Here is an 18,803-nt window from a genome sequence, read left to right as displayed (position 1 = left end):
TGGTGAAATCCCTAAATTCCTTGCAATAGCTGGTTGAGAAAGATTTTTCTTAAACTGTTCAACAATTTGCTCATGCATTTGTTGACAAAGTGGTGACCCTCGCCCCATCCTTGTTTGTGAATGACTGAGCATTTCATGGAATCTACTTTTATACCCAATCATGGCACCCACCTGTTCCCAATTTGCCTGTTCACCTGTGGGATGTTCCAAATAAGTGTTTGATGAGCATTCCTCAACTTTATCAGTATTTTTTGCCACCTCTCCAACTTCTTTGTCACGTGTTGCTGGCATCAAATTCTAAAGTTAATGATTATTTGCAAAAAAAAAATGTTTATCAGTTTGAACATCAAATATGTTGTCTTTGTAGCATATTCAACTGAATATGGGTAAAAAATAATTTGCAAAATCATTGTATTCCGTTTATATTTACATCTAACACAATTTCCCAACTCATATGGAAACAGGGTTTGTATATATATATATATATATATATATATATATATAAGGGTTGTCCCGATACCAATATTTTGGTACCGGTACCAAAATGTACTTTGATACTTTTCTAAATAAAGGGGACCACAACATTTTTTATTATTGTCATTATTTGAACAAAAAATCTTGGGGTACATGAAACATATGTTTATTGTAATTTAGTCCTTAAATAAAATAGTGAACATACTAGACTTGTCTTTTAGTAGTAAGTAAACAAACAAAGACTCCTAATTAGTCTGCTGACGTATGCAGTAACATATTGTGTCATTTATCTACCTTTTATTTTGTCTACATTATGAGGGACAAACTGTAAAAAATTATTATTAATCTACTTGTTCATTTATTGTTAATATTTGCTTATTTTCAGTTTTAACTTCTGTTAAAATGTAATAATCACTTATTCTTCTCTTTGATACTTGACATTAGTTTTGGATGATACCACACATTTAGGTATCGATCTGATACCAAGTAGTTACAGGATCATACATTGGTCATATTGAAAGTCCTCATGTGTCCAGGGACGTATTTCCTGAGTTTATAAACATAATATACATTTTAAGATAAAAACTAATTTGTGATTATAAAAAATATCGATATAATCATAGTAGTATCGACTAGATACACTCCTGTACTTCATTACAGTGGATGTCAGGTGTAGATCCGCCCATGGCATTTGTTTACATTGTGACGCCGGTGATATCCACCATAAATGTCTTATTCAGTATGGTGTGTCCTAATCTAATGCTTCCTCTTTTGTGCTTCCCCTTACAGTTCTTCCCGCCCCTACTGTATTGCAACTTCAGAATAAAATTGGCAGACCGTTGTTTGATACTTTTCATTGGTTTTGGAGGATACCACACATTTAGGTATTTATCTGATACCAAGTAGTTACAGGATCATACATTGGTCATATTCAAAGTCCTCATGTGTCCAGGGACGTATTTACTGACTTTATAAACATAATATACATTTTTTTAAAAAAGGGAAAAAGATTTTGTGACGTTAAAAAATATCAATGTAATCATAGTAGTATTGATTAGATACGCTCTTGTATTTGGTATCATTACAGTGGATGTCAGGTGTAGATCCACCCATGGCATTTGTTTACATTCAGGAGCGCTAGCTTTTGTTAGCGGTGACGCCAGTGAGCTATTGTATCCTCCTACGTTGTGTAGTGAAGCATGTTTAGCCATTCCTCGTCCTGCAGTGATAATGCTACTTGTAAGAAACTTACCTTATTTGTCGCCATGGAGGCCAGGATTAGTGATTTAGAAGTAGCTAAAACACTGTGGATGAATGTTAGCTGCTAGCTAGCTAGCAATGTCTTAAAGCACCTCTTCCTGAGGGTGTTTCAGTGTTATAACTTCACCTTTATCTTTACTTTTTACACCAAAATGCGTCCATTCTCCCTTTTCTGTCTACACAATGTGTCTGCTGGTAAGTACTCTGTGTGTGGGGGCTGCAGAACATGCTCCTCTGCTCGTAATACCAGCAATGTCACCACGTGACGACGACATGCCATCATGCTCGTAAAAAAAAAAAAGGGCGGGGTACTTTTCATTATTATCGCGGTACTATACTAGTATACCGTACAACTCTAAAATATGTATATGTAAATATATTTTATTTATTTATGTATTTATTTCGTCTGTCCTGTACAAGCGGTGAAAAAAAGGATGATACAGGTAAATTGCATTGTTGACATTTGAGCTCTCACCATGTGTACTTTGGTGTATTGCCCTCACGGCAGCCTTCTCAATAGGTACTGTCGCTTCTATGTTTAACATGTTCTATGGTCAGACCCAAGGACTTACACACCTGTGCAGGTAGTCCCGCAGTGATGTTGGGCATGGTGGTGGGGGTGGTGGGCAAGGTGAAGTGGGCCAATCTACCATCCTTCAGCAGAAGTCTCTGTTCCTGAGGGACAATAATCATCTATTTGGAGCATGAAAAGACTTCCGTAATCAGAGGTGGGTAGTAACGCGCTACATTTACTCCGTTACATCTACTTGAGTAACTTTTGGGATAAATTGTACTTCTAAGAGTAGTTTTAATGCAACATACTTTTACTTTTACTTGAGTATATTTATAGAGAAGAAACGCTACTTTTACTCCGCTACTTTTATCTACATTCAGCTCGCTACTAATTTTTATCGATCTGTTAATGCACGCTTTGTTTGTTTTGGTTTGTCAGACAGACCTCCATAGTGTTTCAACAAATACAGTCACTGGTGACGTTCACTCCGTTCCACCAATCAGATGCAGTCACCGGTGACGTTGGACCAATCAAACAGAGCCAGGTGGTCACATGACCTGACTTAAACAAGTTGAAAAACTTATTGGGGTGTTACCATTTAGTGGTCAATTGTACGGAATATGTACTGTACTGTGCAATCTACCAGAGGTGTGGACTCGAGTCACATGACTTGGACTCGAGTCAGACTCGAGTCATGAATTTGATGACTTTAGACTCGACTTGACAAAATGTAAAAAGACTTGCAACTCGACTTAGACTTTAACATCAATGACTTGTGACTTCACTTGGACTTGAGCCTTTTGAATTGACATGACTTGACATGACTTGCTACTTTCCCCAAAACCCAAAGATGAAAAAGTTATTCGGGAGCGCTCCGTATTTTTCATTGTGTACTTGTCTATCAGCGTTGCGTGTGTCAGCTGGTGTGGTCTCAGTACAACAGCCAATCAAATTAGATCTACTTTGTTTTCATCACACAGCATTCATCCAATCAAATTGCAGGACAACCAACGAAGAAGACATGTCCAAACCACACGCCAGTGAACAAAAAATGATACCTAAAATAATTTTGTTTGGGTATAAAAATTACGAGGTGGTCAACACAAAACGGTTTGCAGTATGAAACACATGCGGTTCAAAAATTACTGATGGAGAGGCAACAACTTCCAACTTCGTCCGGCATTTGAAGTTGCACAAAGAACGGTAAGTTTTGAATGTAAGATAACGTTTATTGGCTAAGTAACGTGACTTTTATTTGCTGTGTAGTTAAATCAGTGAGGCTGTAAACTCACTGCTAATGTTATAACGTTATTGCAAACACGGGAATCTGTTGCAGTTCACTACCTTATTCATACTTTTTGTTCAGTGATTTTTTTTAAGCAGGGTTACGTTAGTCAATATATCACACGTAACGTTAGACGGCGGTCAGCAGCACCGCGTATTTTAGCCACCTAAAAAAAGACAAAAATAGTAAAATAAAGGTCAGTTAAAATGTACCGTATTTTCCGCACTATAAGCCGCACCTAAAAACCACACATTTTCACAAAAGCTGACAGTGCGGCTTATAACCCGGTGCGCCTTATATATGGATTCATATAAATATTTATTTTCATAAAGTTTCGGTCTCGCAACTACGGTAAACAGCCGCCATCTTTTTTCCCCGTAGAAGAGGAAGCGCTTAATCTTCTATGGTAAGCAACCGCCAAGGTAAGCACCCGCCCCCATAGAAGAGGAAGCGCTTCTTCTTCTACTGTAAGCAACCACCCGCCCCCATAGAAGAAGAAGCCCCCGGATATTGCGTTTCATTTTATTTGTGTGTTTACATCTGTAAAGACCACAAAATGGCTCCTACTAAGCGACACGCGTATAACGCAGAATTTAAACTTAAGGCAATATTTAACCAAAGAACTCCAACCGCTCGATATTGGTGTCAACGGGGCATTTAAAGCACGACTGCGAACGGCGTGGGAACAATGGATGACCAAAGGCGAACACACCTTCACTAAGACAGGGAGACAGCGCCGGACGACATACGCCAACATCTGCCAGTGGATCGTAAATGCCTGGGCGGATATTTCGGTCACAACTGTGGTCCGAGCTTTCCGGAAGGCAGGATTCACAGAACTGCGACGAGACGGAGCCGGCCATTTTGGATCCCGTATTCGCCCAACTTTTTAATTCGGACACCGAAGGAGAAGAATTCGAGGGATTTATGAATGAAGAATAACTTCAGAAAGTGAGCGTTATGTTTATTTTGTGTGTTGTGACATTAACGTTCGAGCAACATTAAGTTATTGATGCTTATTGATTGCACATTTGCACATTACCGTACATTTTGGGAGTGAACAGAGTTGTTAGAACGCTGGTTTTTAATATATTATTAAAGTTTGACTGACCTATCTGACTGTTTTTTTGACATTCCCTTTAGCGCAGTTAGATGCGGCTTATAACACGGGGCGGCTTATAGGTGGACAAAGTTTTGAAATATGCCGTTCATTGAAGGCGCGGCTTATAACCCAGGGCGGCTTATGGTGCGGAAAATACGGTATACTATATTATGAATATGTGTACCGTTTTAGCTAGCTTTCTGACATACTGTTGGTTGTTTACCTCAGTGGTCCCCAACCACCGGGCCGCGGCCCGGTACTGGTCCGTGGATCGATTGGTATCGGGCCGCACAAGAAATATATTTTTTTTCTTTTCTTTTTTTAATTAAATCAACATAAAAAACACAAGATACACTTACAAGTAGTGCACCAACCCAAAACAACTCTCTCCCCCCTTTTGTTCTGGGCATTGAACATGAAGACTCTTCCTTCACTGTTCCGAGTGGCCATGAGAGTCTTGGCAGTGCCTGCCTCCAGTGCTCCAGTGGAGCGAGTTTTCAGCCATGGTGGCATCATACTACGCCCCCATCGTGCACAAATGACTGACAGACTCTTGGCTAATTTGGTCTTTTGCAAATGCAATGCAGCATAGGGCCCTGACATATAAAAAGTACAACTTTTTTGTTATGTTCACGTATATGTCATGTTTTTTCAATGTTAACACTTTTGTACAAATAAGTACATTTGCACTTTATTTTTCAATGTGTTTGTTCTGTAAAGGAATGAGTTAATGTTTAAAATGACTGGTTAATAGTGCTATTATAAAGTGCAATGTCAGCACAATTTTCTTTCCTGCAATTTAAAATGCACTTGTTTTAATAAATAAATACAGCGTTTGAAAAGCATACACAATCTGTGTTAATATATTAGTCTGTGGTTAAAAGGACTTGTGAAGGACTCGAAACTCAAAATGCAGGACTTAGGACTTGACTTGAGACTTTCCAGTCTTGACTTTGGACTTGACTGGGGGCTTGCCTGTCTTGACTCGGGACTTGACTCGGACTTGAGGGCAAAGACTTGAGACTTACTTGTGACTTGCAAAACAATGACTTGGTCCCACCTCTGCAATCTACTAATAAAAGTTCCAATCAATCAATCAAAAGTGTGAAGGAAAAAATACCCTTTTTTGTTTCAACCGTACATCCCGTCAAAAGCCTAAAGACTGACTGCACAGTTCCTGTCTTCACAATAAAAGTGCCGCTCCATCGTGCCTGCGCTTTCAAAATAAGAGTCTCCGAAAGCCAGCGCAAACAAGCTAGCAAGCTAGCAAGCTACGGGGTTTGCCGCCAATGTATTTCTTGTAAAGTGTATAAAAACGAATATGGAAGCTGGACGAATAAGAAGCCAAAAACCAACCACTTTCATGTGGTATTAGACAGAAAGGAGGAACTTTTTTTCTCCTCCATTTGAAAACGTGGACGTTACCATCACTACTGTCTGATTACAATCAATGCAAGTCATCAGAATCAGGTAATACACCAACTTATATTCTTGTTTTCATGAAATAAAGGAATCTATATGTGTTAAACATGCATGTATATTCATTAAAACACCTTTAACATGTAAACAAAAACGGCAAAATAAATAAATATAAATTATATACTGTATATATCAATGTATGTATATATATATATGTGTATATATATATGTGTGTGTGTGTGTGTGTGTGTGTGTGTGTATGTATATATATATATATATATATATATATATATATATATATATATATATATATATATATATATATATATATATATATATATATATATATATATATATATATATGTGTGTGTGTGTGTGTATATGTTACTCATCAGTTACTCAGTACTTGAGTAGTTTTTTCACAACATACTTTTTACTTTTACTCAAGTAAATATTTGGGTGACTACTCCTTACTTTTACTTGAGTAATAAATCTCTAAAGTAACAGTACTCTTTCTTGAGTACAATTTCTGGCTACTCTACCCACCTCTGTCCGTAATACAAGTCATGTGTAGCCTGTCCTCAATCTACTGCAAAGCCAATGTGAATAATGTGGTGTTTCAAGAACTTCCTTTATGGTCTGCTCTGTATCAAACATAAACACTGTTGTTGTTATTGGAGGTGTATTAAAGAAAATGACTGACATATAAGAACCATAAAGGCACCCTGAGAATAAATATATTCAACTATGTGAGCTGGATTTACTTCATTTAATTCCACCTGACAATACCGACATAATTCCTACAGATGATGGAATAAGTAAATACCTCATGAGCCAGGGACAGGACTCCATCGTCTGACTGCAGGCTGTCGTTGGGAGAGCTCCAGTCCGACGCTGGAGTGCTGCTGGGAGAAGATTCTAGAAAGACACAAAGCAGACATCAGCTCAGTTTCTGTGGGACAATAGCAAAGATCAACAGAACAAATGTAATTAAGAAACTGACCCTTTTTTTTTTTTTTTAATAATCATTTTTTTTTACGCATTTTAAAACGTAAATAAAGGCTAGCAGGAGGTGGCTAATAGGAGTGTCAAAAACAATGGATTTTTAAATGAGTCACTATTTTTTTTGTAATGATTCTTAATGGATTTCTAAAAAAAATTTAAAAATACATTATTATTATTATAAATAAAAATTATTATTATAATTTTTTTAATAATCTGTCCCGTCTAGCCACTCAGGCAAATCATACTGTTGATATTGTTGTAGATGACCATATCTGCTGTGCGTAGTGTCGGTGTAACAGGAAAATTATTTTTTGAATACAACAAATTAAGAACATTTCATAAGTTAGCCGCACCATTACATACGTTGAGTTGAACATGCGTGCATAGAAAATGATACGTCACACATGCATGCATACAACATGATTTTCAACATGTTCGAAAAGGAGTAGGAAGAAGCAGAGCTTATTCAATCCTACCTCTTTTCTTTTACATAACAGTTGCTAAAACTTTTGTTCACTTCCTGTTCTCAATTTATTCACTCCATAAATAATAACAATAAAAATGAATAGATAATAGTTGGTGAAGTAAGTTATATTTCATATGGTGAGATGAGTAAGATGTTGTAGAAAATGAATGGATGAATGAAAGACATTCAGAATATTTATCGTGGTACTTCTTCTTTGTACTTTGTAAACACTTTAAGTTTGAAGAGTTTCTTGAAGTGGATCATATCAGTACATTGTTTGATTTCTTTGCTTAATCCATTCCATCATTTAATTCCACATACTGATATACTGAAGGTCTTAAGTGTTGTTTGTGCGTACAAATGTTTTAAATTAAATTTTTCTCTAAGATTATATTTCTCCTCTTTTTTTGAGAAAATTGTTGAATATTCTTGGGTAGCAGATTATAGTTTGCTTTGTGTATAGTTTTATCTGTTTGCAAATTCACTATGTTGTGGAATTTTTTTTAATTCAATAAATAAAGTGTTTGTATGTTCTCTATATCCAACATTATGTATTATTATAACTGATCTTGTTTTGTAACAGTTAGTAAATGAAGTGTACTTTTGTAGTTATTTCCCCATATTTCTGCACAATAACTCAGATATGTAACACTAGTGAGCAGTAGACAATATGAAGTGATTTTTGGTCTAGAACATAAGCCGCAGGGGGCAAAGCGTTGAAAAATAGTAGCGGATTATAGTCGGGAAAATAGGGTAATAAACACAACAACAACCTATTCATAAAAAAACAATGCACTTGGGGGGGAAATAACATTTATTTTTGAATGAATCCTGATTCTTAACTATTGTTACTCAATTAAAAAAAACATATTTTTTATATCCAATCAGTCCTGTCAAGTCACTCAGACAAATCATACAGCTGATGTAGATCAGGGGTGTCCAAAGTGCGGCCCGGGGGCCATTTGTGGCCCGCAGCGTGATTTTTATTGGCCCGCGACACATTCTATAGACAAACTAAACAGGTCCCAAATTAGAACAAAAAACTATGACAATTCAACGGGACCAAATCCCCCCAAAATGGGACCCGAAAACCAAAATGGCCGACAACCTAAGCGTCTTACTGCATGAGGTCATTGATGATTTCCGTGTGTCCTGTGATGATGAAAAAGTGTACACATTTTTTGTGAGACGTGATATGTTTTTGAGTGTACTTAAAGCCTTCAAAAGCGTTTCAGTTGACGGTATAATAGCAATATTAGTAAATACAAGCTTACTTTAGAGTACAGTTAACATAAATGCAAATAAAATCATTATTAAAATAATCATGAATGATTTTATTGCTTTTTTATCTATAACACAAAGCTAAGATGTAGAAATGTTTTTCAAATGTTAGCATATGTTCACCTATGTTGTTTTGGTTTGAGTATTTTTCATATACAAAATGTATAAAATTGGCCCTCGCATCCTTCAATTTTTCTCGATGTGGCCCTCGCTAGAAAATGTTTGGACACCTCTTATGTAGATGATCTATTTATACTGTACACATTTACTTTAGAAAAGAGAAGTGTTGGACACTTCTCTTGTTGCCTTATTTGTATTTTACTTTTATTTATAAAGTCTTTTATTTGGCCCGCAAGACGGCAAAAGATGGAATAACAATCAGGAAATGTTCATATTAAATTGAAATATCTGGCAGTTTGATAGGTGTCAGCTTGTTGCCATCTTGTGGACAACATTAGTAATTCAGTTTATGGGCGCTTACTTGAAAACACGTGCACTGCATTTATTTCTGTGACCTAATCCAAACAACCTTCCCTAGTCATGGCGCAGGAAACAAAATTCAATATATATCTATATATATATATACATATATGTATATATCTATATATATACATACTGTATGCATGTATATATATATATATAAATATATATGTATATATATATACATACTGTATGTATGTATATATATTAAAACAAAAACAAAAAAATATATATATATACATACTGTATGTGTATACATACTGTATATATATATATATATATATATATATATATATATATATATATATATATATATATATATATATATATATATGTAAAATCCCCTGAAGAGCAGGGAAAACTGTCTTTGTGTTTTTTCCTGACCTAACTTATATTTGTATATACATATATATGTAGTTTAACCGTTATACAGTGCTCAATACCGGGGTAGAGCGTAATACACGTTAGGTCAGAAAAAAACACAGAGGCTATTTCATCCCTACGAGCCTGTTTCGCAGGTTTCTTTGCTCTTCCTATGTAAAATCCCCTGAAGAGCAGGGGAAACTGCCCTTGTGTTTTTTCCTGACCTAGCATATATATATATATATATATATATATATATATATATATATATATATATATGTATTTATGTATATGTATTTGTGTGTCTATATGTGTGTGTCTATATGTGTCTATATATATATGTGTGAGTCTATATGTGTGTATATATGTTTATATATATATATATATATATATATATATATATATATATATATATATATATATATATATATATATATATATATATATATACACAAATATATGTACTGACTCAATCAAATATTCAAACACAGTGTTACTGTTCAAACCGTGCGTAATGTTACAGTGGCCCAAAATATTAAATATACTTCTTAGATAAAACATCTGCCTTGTTTTTAATGAATACTTAAGCCTACTACGCTACTGTATTTAAATTTTTGGTGATCTTGGAGAGCCAAGTGTTTTCTGAAGTGGTCCTTGGTGGAAAAAGTAGGACAAGGACTGGTCTATTCTTTTTGTTTTTGTTTTGTTGTGTTTTTTCATGTTTATTTTATTGCCTGCAGTGTACGAGTGTATGTTTGTGTGTGTGTGGATGAGAGATTGTTTATGTGTTTGCTTGAATGGTCCAGTTGTGTGCATGTTTGTGTTGTGTGTCTGTGGCCCACAGTCCTTGACCATATGCCCTCTTCTCTTGTTCATGTTTCATGAACAGAGGAATGATTTATCTGACCATGATCACACACCCTCTTCTTCCTTTCATGTTTCTGAAATAACTCTATATGGATAGTTCTGATAGTGAATTCTCCTCTGAAATAGAGGAGAATGAAGATTTGATAAACTCCCACAATTTGGAATCGATCAGTTTCTCAGACCACATCAACTACAAATCACAAAGATTTATGAGCAAAATGGACCCAGATAGAAATGCTCCTCAAAACACCAACAATGATTGTTTATATTATACTGACGTCACATTTGATAAAACATTTATGCAAGATAATAACATATCTTTAGTACATTTTAATAGCAGGAGTCTATACTCTCATTTTGATGATATCCAGGACTATTTGAATCAATTCAAATCTCCATTTAATATTATAGGTATTTCAGAGACATGGATGAATGAGAATACAAGTAATGAGTTTGAATTAAATGGGTATGAAATGTTTTGCACCAACCGTAAAAATAAGAGAGGAGGAGGTGTGGCTCTGTATGTGGACAAAAATATCAGCTGTAGTATTGTAAATGATATGTGTTTAGCTGTTGAGGAACTCTTCGAATGCGTCACTGTGGAATTATCATTTTCAAATAGGAAACACATTATTGTAAGCTGCGTTTATAGGACACCAGGATCCGACTTGAAAATATTTAATGAATGGATGGAAAAATGATTTGATATATAGTATGTGGTGACTTTAATATCAACCTTTTAAATCCTAATAAACACAAACACACAGCAGAATTTATTGACACCATGTTCTCCATGGGCTTATTCCCACTGATCACACGACCCACAAGAATCACAACACACAGCACCACACTTATTGACAACATATTTTGTAACATTGTAGATCAGACTGTAACTGGAGGCTTGTTAGTGAGTGACGTCAGTGATCATTTACCCGTGTTCATGGTGTACAATATTAACTGCAAAACATCCAAACCTGTAAATAGTGAATATTATCGTAGAGCCACAACAGAAAGATCATTAACAGCACTAAAGAATGATTTAGCGAAACAAAACTGGGATTCTGTTTTTCAAACGTCAGATATAAATGCAGCTTATAATTTATTTCATTACATTATTTTCTCACTTTATGATACACACTGCCCCATCAAAAAATGCACTATAACTAACTCCACAAAAACTCCATGGATAACCAAAGGGCTTGCGAACGCTTGCAAAAAGAAAAATTATTTATATAGGACTTTTTTTAAGCATCAAACCATAGAAACAGAACAAAAATACAAAACCTATAAAAATAAATTAACCAGCATATTAAGAGCAAGCAGGAAAGAATACACCACCAAATTATTAATCCAAAAGAAAAATGATATAAAGGGAATTTGGAAGGTATTAAATACAATTATTGGGCACGGTTCAAACAGTCCTTGTTATCCAGAGTTTTTTGTTGAGAACGACCAAATCATAAGTGACAAGAAGATGATTGCTGACGGATTCAACGTGTTTTTTTTGTTAATATTGGGCCTGAACTGGCAAAAAAAATCCCAATTAATGATGAACAGCCCATGGAACTTATTGAAAAAAATCTTTATTTGATGTTCCTTACTCCGACTGTCGAAAAGGAAGTCTTAGAGGTTATTCAGAAAAGCAAGAACAAAACATCACGTGACATTTTTGACCTCGACATGAGGACGGTCCGGAACGTAGCGGAAGAAATCATCAAACCATTCACATACATCTGCAATTTATCTTTTCAACTTGGACAATTTCCTTCACAATTGAAACTCTCAAAAGTCATCCCCATCTTCAAATCTGGAGACAAACACCACTTCACAAATTACCGGCCCGTCTCCCTTCTGCCACAGTTGTCAAAAATATTGGAAAAATTATTTGATAATAGACTTCGTGGCTTCATTGGAAAGCACAAATTATTATATGATTGTCAATATGGGTTCCGACAAAATAGGTCATCTTCATTAGCTTTAAGTGATTTAATAGAGAACATTACTAATGGTATCGAGAAAAACAAATTTGTTATAGGAATTTTTATTGATCTGCAAAAGGCTTTCGATACCATTGACCACCAGATTTTGGTAAATAAACTGGAAAACTATGGCATAAGGGGATTGGCAGGGAAATGGCTGAAGAGCTACTTGAATGAGAGACAGCAGACTGTTCAGATCGACCAACATCAATCTACACTCATGAACATAACCTGTGGAGTCCCCCAGGGGTCGATACTAGGACCCACACTATTTATAATGTATATTAATGAAATATGTAAAGTATCAACACTGCTGAAGTTCATCCTCTTTGCTGACGACACAACCATTACATGTGCAGGTGACGACGTGAAGCAACTTCTGGCCTCTGTAACTGAGGAGATGATCAAGTTAAAAACGTGGTTTAATACCAACAAATTGTCTCTGAATTTAAAGAAGACCAAAATCATGCTCTTTAGCAATCGCAAAAGTGAAATACCCATCAGGATTGTTATTGATGATACACCAATAGCATATGTCCAACAAAATTCATTTTTAGGAGTGGTAATAGATGAAAATATATCATGGAAGCCTCATATAAGTTACCTAAGGACAAAAGTTGCTAAATGTGTTGGAATGATGAGGAGATCATGTCATTTATTGAACACCAATGCTCTGCTGTTATTGTATCATTCATTCATTATGTCATATTTAAACTATTGTGTTGAAGTCTGGGGAAATTGTTATAAATCTCATCTACAGCCTTTAGTCACTCTACAGAAAAAGGCCATTAGGATTGTGTCCAATGTTCACTACAGACATCATTCAAATCCACTATTCATGGAGTTAAAGCAACTTAAACTGTACGATGTAATCAACTTTAAAACTGCTCAAATTATGTTTAGGGCATCCCAAAACTCTCTACCATCCAATATACAAAACCTATTCCAGGATAGAGATGCTCACCATAGTTACAGTCTAAGAGGAAACAACAAATTACATTTACCTAAATTTAGAACAACTTTAAAATCAATGTGCATTTCAGTGCGTGGAGTCAGTCTGTGGAACAACTTAGGGGACGAGTTAAAAACCTGTTCTAACATGATTACATTTAAAAGACTGTTTAAAAAAGAAGTACTGAAGAAGTACGAGGAGGAAAGAGAGTGATGCCCTCAGCACAGAGCGATGGGAGAGAGGTGTATGGTCAGAGAGTGTTTGGGCCTGTGTGTGTGTGTGTGTGTGTGTGTGTGTGTGTGTGTGTGTGTGTGTGTGTGTGTGTGTTTTGTCTCGTCTTGTCTTGTACCATAGTAACAGTGGTACTATTGTATTGTTAGTGTATAGGAGTTTTTCTTGTTTTTGTTTGTATAGTATTGTTCTTGTATTATATAGTTTATGTTAAATAGGGAGTGAGTGAGAGGGGTTGGGATATTATAAGCAATTGCTTCATCCAACCCCTTTTCAAGCCATGCATAAATGTCTCTGCCAAAAAAAAAATGTGTGTTGTTGTATTGTGCAGGTTTGAAATAAATACTTCAATCAATCAATTCTCACAGATAGAACAAAAGTCATCTTTAAAGAGAAGTTTCAATGATGTCACCTTGAGTTTCTGTCTTGTGCTTGACAGCAGGAGGGGCGCTAATCTTTCTCTGCAGGGGATTTGGCCTGGTGCTGATGAGCTTCTTTAACTTCCACTTCAACGTTGGCTCAGAGACTGCGTGCACAACAAACACAAAACAGAAATCAATACACAGGGAAGCAGGTGCAGGGGTCTCAAGAAGGGGTCTTCCAAAGGGAAACCACAAAATGAGAGACATACAAATCATGTCCATGAAAGCGCATGCTCACAAGTTAAACTCGAAACTTCAAAAAGTTTTTAGAAAAGAACAAATTATTGATTTACCGTAAATTCCGGACTATAAGGTGTTACTTTTTTCTCACACACTTACTGTATAAGACGTGCGACTAATTTATGAATTTTTCTTCGCTCTTCGCTGAGGCCATAAAAAATGTCAAACCAAGCAAAAAGGCTGAGGAGGTGTGTTATTGTTTGTGCTATGGCGCCATCTTTTGGACTAATTGCTCACTGCAGGTGCTGCAGTGTCATTCCATTTTGTTCGTTTGTGTTTTCCCAACCGGAGTATCGTTCTGTCTTCTAGCCATCAATGGCGTTTCTACTCTTATGGATTCTTCATTCATCACTTAAAGCAATGTTTGCAAGTTTTACAAAATAACTAATACAATTCTTACTTAATAAACCGTCCCGTGTGTGATGGGAGTGTTATTACGCATATTTGTACGTCCTATCGTAACCCAATGACGCTAGCGCCGTTAGCGATAGCTAATATGCCAACACGTTTACGAGTGTCTGTGTTGGTATTATTAACTTACAGCGGCATTCTTTTTGTGTTGTTTCAGTTTTACAAACTCCTCAGTAAACTCCCCAAAACGTCACCGTGGAGTTATTGAGTCTGTTTAGCTGACGATGACTTCTGTTTTGTTTGATTAGCCATTTTACTACTGTTTGGAAATAGTTAAAGGTATGTAAATAAACATTTATCTTTCTGTGTAAACAAGTCATTTTGCAACATATACATATGCGGCCGACAAATATTTTTTCTCCCTATAATTAAGTGGGTGGGTGCACTCTACAGTCCGTAAAATACGGTCGATGGCCTAAGCCATACTTGCCAACCCTCCCAGATTTTCCGGGAGACTCCCGAAATTCAGCGCCTCTCCCGAAAACCTCCCGGGACAAATTTTCTCCCGAAAATCTCCCGAAATTCAGGCGGAGCTGGAAGCCACGCCCCCTCCAGCTCCATGCGGACCTGAGTGACGTGTCAACAGCCTGTATTCACGTCCGCTTTCCCACAATATAAACAGCGTGCCTGCCCAAACGCTTTATAACTGTAGAATGATCGAGGGCGAGTTCTTGGTTTCTTATGTGGGTTTATTGTTAGGCAGTTTCATTAACGTCCTCCCAGCGCGGTAACAACACACAACAACAGCATGTTTTATTCTACCGTAAAGCAGTTCGTCTGCCGTAAACAGCAATGTTGTTGTAATATTTTGAGTTGGAGGCAATAAACAGGCGAGGTGATGAAGTACGTCTCTTTACTGTAGAGTTCAGAACAGACTCACACACTTGACGTCAGGTGCGCAACACCCCGTAAATCGTTGGCCAACCAAAAAGTAACCCCAGTACGCTATAGCCAACATTCACCAGGAGATGGCAACAGACAAACATAGATCACTCTATTACATTCCTCCCCTTTTAGAAATGTAGAAGTTACTCAAAATAAATTAACAACCCAACCAAAAAATGCAGCAGCTCAATTAAAAAACTGTACATAAGCCACATTCTTTTTTTTTTTTTTTTAGTACTGAACTCTTAACCCTCATTTGTAAACAATAACATGCTTATTATACAAACAGTATTTGTACACCTTTAACACAGATTTTTATACTGTCTTCAGAGATTCAGTTTTTTTGGTGGTACTCGAAACCTTTCTGGGTACCTGCGAAAGGGTGTTCAGCATGGTTAGAAAAATAGTGACAGAGAATAGAACAAGGATGGACAATTCAACCCTTAACTCAACAATGAGTAGATGAGTGTTATGTGTGTGTATTTGTGTAAATAAATGAACACTGAAATTCAAGTATTTCTTTTATTTATATATATATATATATATATATATATATATATATATATAAGTATATATATATATATATATATATAATAAAATAAATATATATATATAGCTAGAATTCACTGAAAGTCAAGTATTTCTTATATATATATATATATATATATATATATATATATATATATATATATATATATATATAAGAAATACTTGACTTTCAGTGAATTCTAGCTATATATATATTTATTTTATTATATATATATATATATATATATATATATATATATATATATATATATATACATATATATATATATGAAATACTTGACTTGGTGAATTCTAGCTGTAAATATACTCCTCCCCTCTTAGCCGCGCCCCCAACCACGCCCCCGCCCCACCCCGACCACGCCCCCCACCCCCCACCCCCACCTCCCGAAATCGGAGGTCTCAAGGTTGGCAAGTATGGCCTAAGCATGCGTAGGAATCCTGATCAACAGCATAGTAGGTACTTTGTCTGATCAGAATCCTAAAGCATGGAGGGAGGGTGTTCAGGTTTGAGTTCAGAATTCTAAGTGTGCTGACAGAGATGTGTAAGCAGAAAAAAACACTCCTTCCTGTTAGTGACACGCTGAGAGAAACCTGTTAGGTGCTCATTTTACTCATACCTCAGTCAACTGTTTAAATCTGTTGTTTGTATTACTCCAGACTAGCGTTGTCCCCATACCAATATTTTGGTACCAATACCAAAATGTATTTTGATACTTTTCGATACTTTTCCAAATAAAGGGGACCTAAAAACATGTCATTATTGGCTTTATTTTCACAGAAAATGTTAGGGTACATGAAACATATGTTTATTATTGTAATTTAGTTCTTAAATAAAATGGTGAATATACTAGACAACTTGTCTTTTAGTAGTAAGTAAACAAACAAAGACTCCTAATTAGTCTGCTGACGTATGCAGTAACATATTGTGTCATTAATCTACCTATTATTTTGTCTACATTATGAGGGACAAACCGTAAAAAATTATTATGAATCCACTTGTTCATTTACTGTTAATATCTGCTTATTTTCTCTTTTAACATGTTCTATCTACACTTCTGTTAAAATGTAATAATCACTTATTCTTCTCTTCTTTGATACTTTACATTAGTTTTGGTTGATACCACACATTTAGGTATCGATGCGATACCAAGTAGGATCATACATTGGTCAGGGGGACGTATTTACTGCGTTTATAAACAAAATATGATTTTTTTTTAAAAAAGGAAAACAATTTTTGTGATGATAAAAAATATCGATGTAATCTTAGTAGTATCAACTAGATACGCTATTGTACTTGGTATCATTACAGCCGATGTCTGTGTAGATCCACCCATGGCATTTGTTTACATTCAGGAGCGCTAGCTTGCTGTTACCGGTGAGCTAGTGTGTCCTTCTCCGGTGTGTAGTGAAGCATGTTTAGCTATTCCTCATCCTCCAGTGATAATATTACTTGTAAGAAACTTACTTTATTTGTCGCCATGGAGACGAGGATTAGTGATTTAGAAGTAGCTAAAACACACACACACACACACACACACACACACACACACACACACACACACACACACACACACACACACACACACACACACACACACACACATATACTGACAAAGTAGGACCCAGAGGAAGAATATCTCACCTGTTCTCCGCAGTTCCTTCCGCTGGGTGTCGGCGGGTGATGACTGAGGCGTCTCTACAAGCGGGTGCCTTGGTCATGACAACAAAACGGGTGCTGAAGTGTTCCCTGACGATTTGAAATAATGAGAGGGACTCTCCAACTCACGTGTGTCCGGGCGTAGGACTGCTGTGTTTGTGGTGAGCGGGCTGCTTCTTCATGATTATGTGCTCCCGCAGTTTCTGCCGGACCAGGGGACTGGAAACGGCACCTGTCAATCACCATCAGTGTCACTGCAACAGCATGTACGGAGGGATTCATAGGGAGGATAGAGGGGGGGTCATCATTTTGCAATGCAGTCTGCTGAAAACGATGGAAAGTGCCACCCCCGTGGTTGGGGTTGGGCGGGGGCGTGGTTGGGGGCGTGGCTAAGAGGGGAGGAGTATATTTACAGCTAGAATTCACCAAGTCAAGTATTTTATATATATATATATATATATATATATATATATATATATATATATATATATATATATATATATATATATATATATATATATAAGAAATACTTGACTTCCAGTGAATTCTAGCTATATATATATATATATATATATATATATATATATATATATATATATATATATATATATATATATATATATATATATATATAAATAAATAAAATAAATACTTGAATTTCAGTGTTCATTTATTTACACATATACACACACATAACACTCATCTACTCATTGTTGAGTAAAGGGTTGAATTGTCCATCCTTGTTCTATTCTCTGTCACTATTTTTCTAACCATGCTGAACACCCTTTCGCAAGTACCCAGAAAGGTTTCGAGTACCACCAAAAAAACTGAATCTCTGAAGACAGTATAAAAATCTGTGTTAAAGGTGTACAAATACTGTTTGTATAATAAGCATGTTATTGTTTATAAATGAGGGTTAAGAGTTCAGTACTAAAAAAAAAAAAGAATGTGGCTTAAGTAC

General features: G+C 36.0%; 1 protein-coding gene across 2 annotated transcripts in view; it reads right to left on the bottom strand.

The window, feature by feature from the left end:
• The window catches only part of LOC133622752 (histone deacetylase 7-like), a 156,208-nt gene that overhangs the window by 70,388 nt on the left and 67,017 nt on the right, over positions 1-18,803 (bottom strand). The window contains exons 4-8 of one of the 2 annotated variants that reach the window (XM_061985686.2): positions 17,972-18,074; positions 17,828-17,895; positions 14,091-14,204; positions 6,881-6,972; positions 2,311-2,409 (exon numbers count right to left, since the gene is read on the bottom strand). In XM_061985686.2, coding sequence (XP_061841670.2) covers positions 2,311-2,409; positions 6,881-6,972; positions 14,091-14,204; positions 17,828-17,895; positions 17,972-18,074 — 476 coding nt within the window. The remainder of the gene's footprint in view (positions 1-2,310; positions 2,410-6,880; positions 6,973-14,090; positions 14,205-17,827; positions 17,896-17,971; positions 18,075-18,803) is intronic. The other variant, XM_061985687.2, reaches the window with a different exon arrangement.

Source organism: Nerophis lumbriciformis, linkage group LG23 (assembly GCF_033978685.3).
Source record: "Nerophis lumbriciformis linkage group LG23, RoL_Nlum_v2.1, whole genome shotgun sequence".
NCBI lineage: Eukaryota > Metazoa > Chordata > Actinopteri > Syngnathiformes > Syngnathidae > Nerophis > Nerophis lumbriciformis.
The sequence above is the reverse complement of the archived record's forward strand: the minus strand, read 5'-3'. Positions and strand labels throughout refer to the sequence as shown.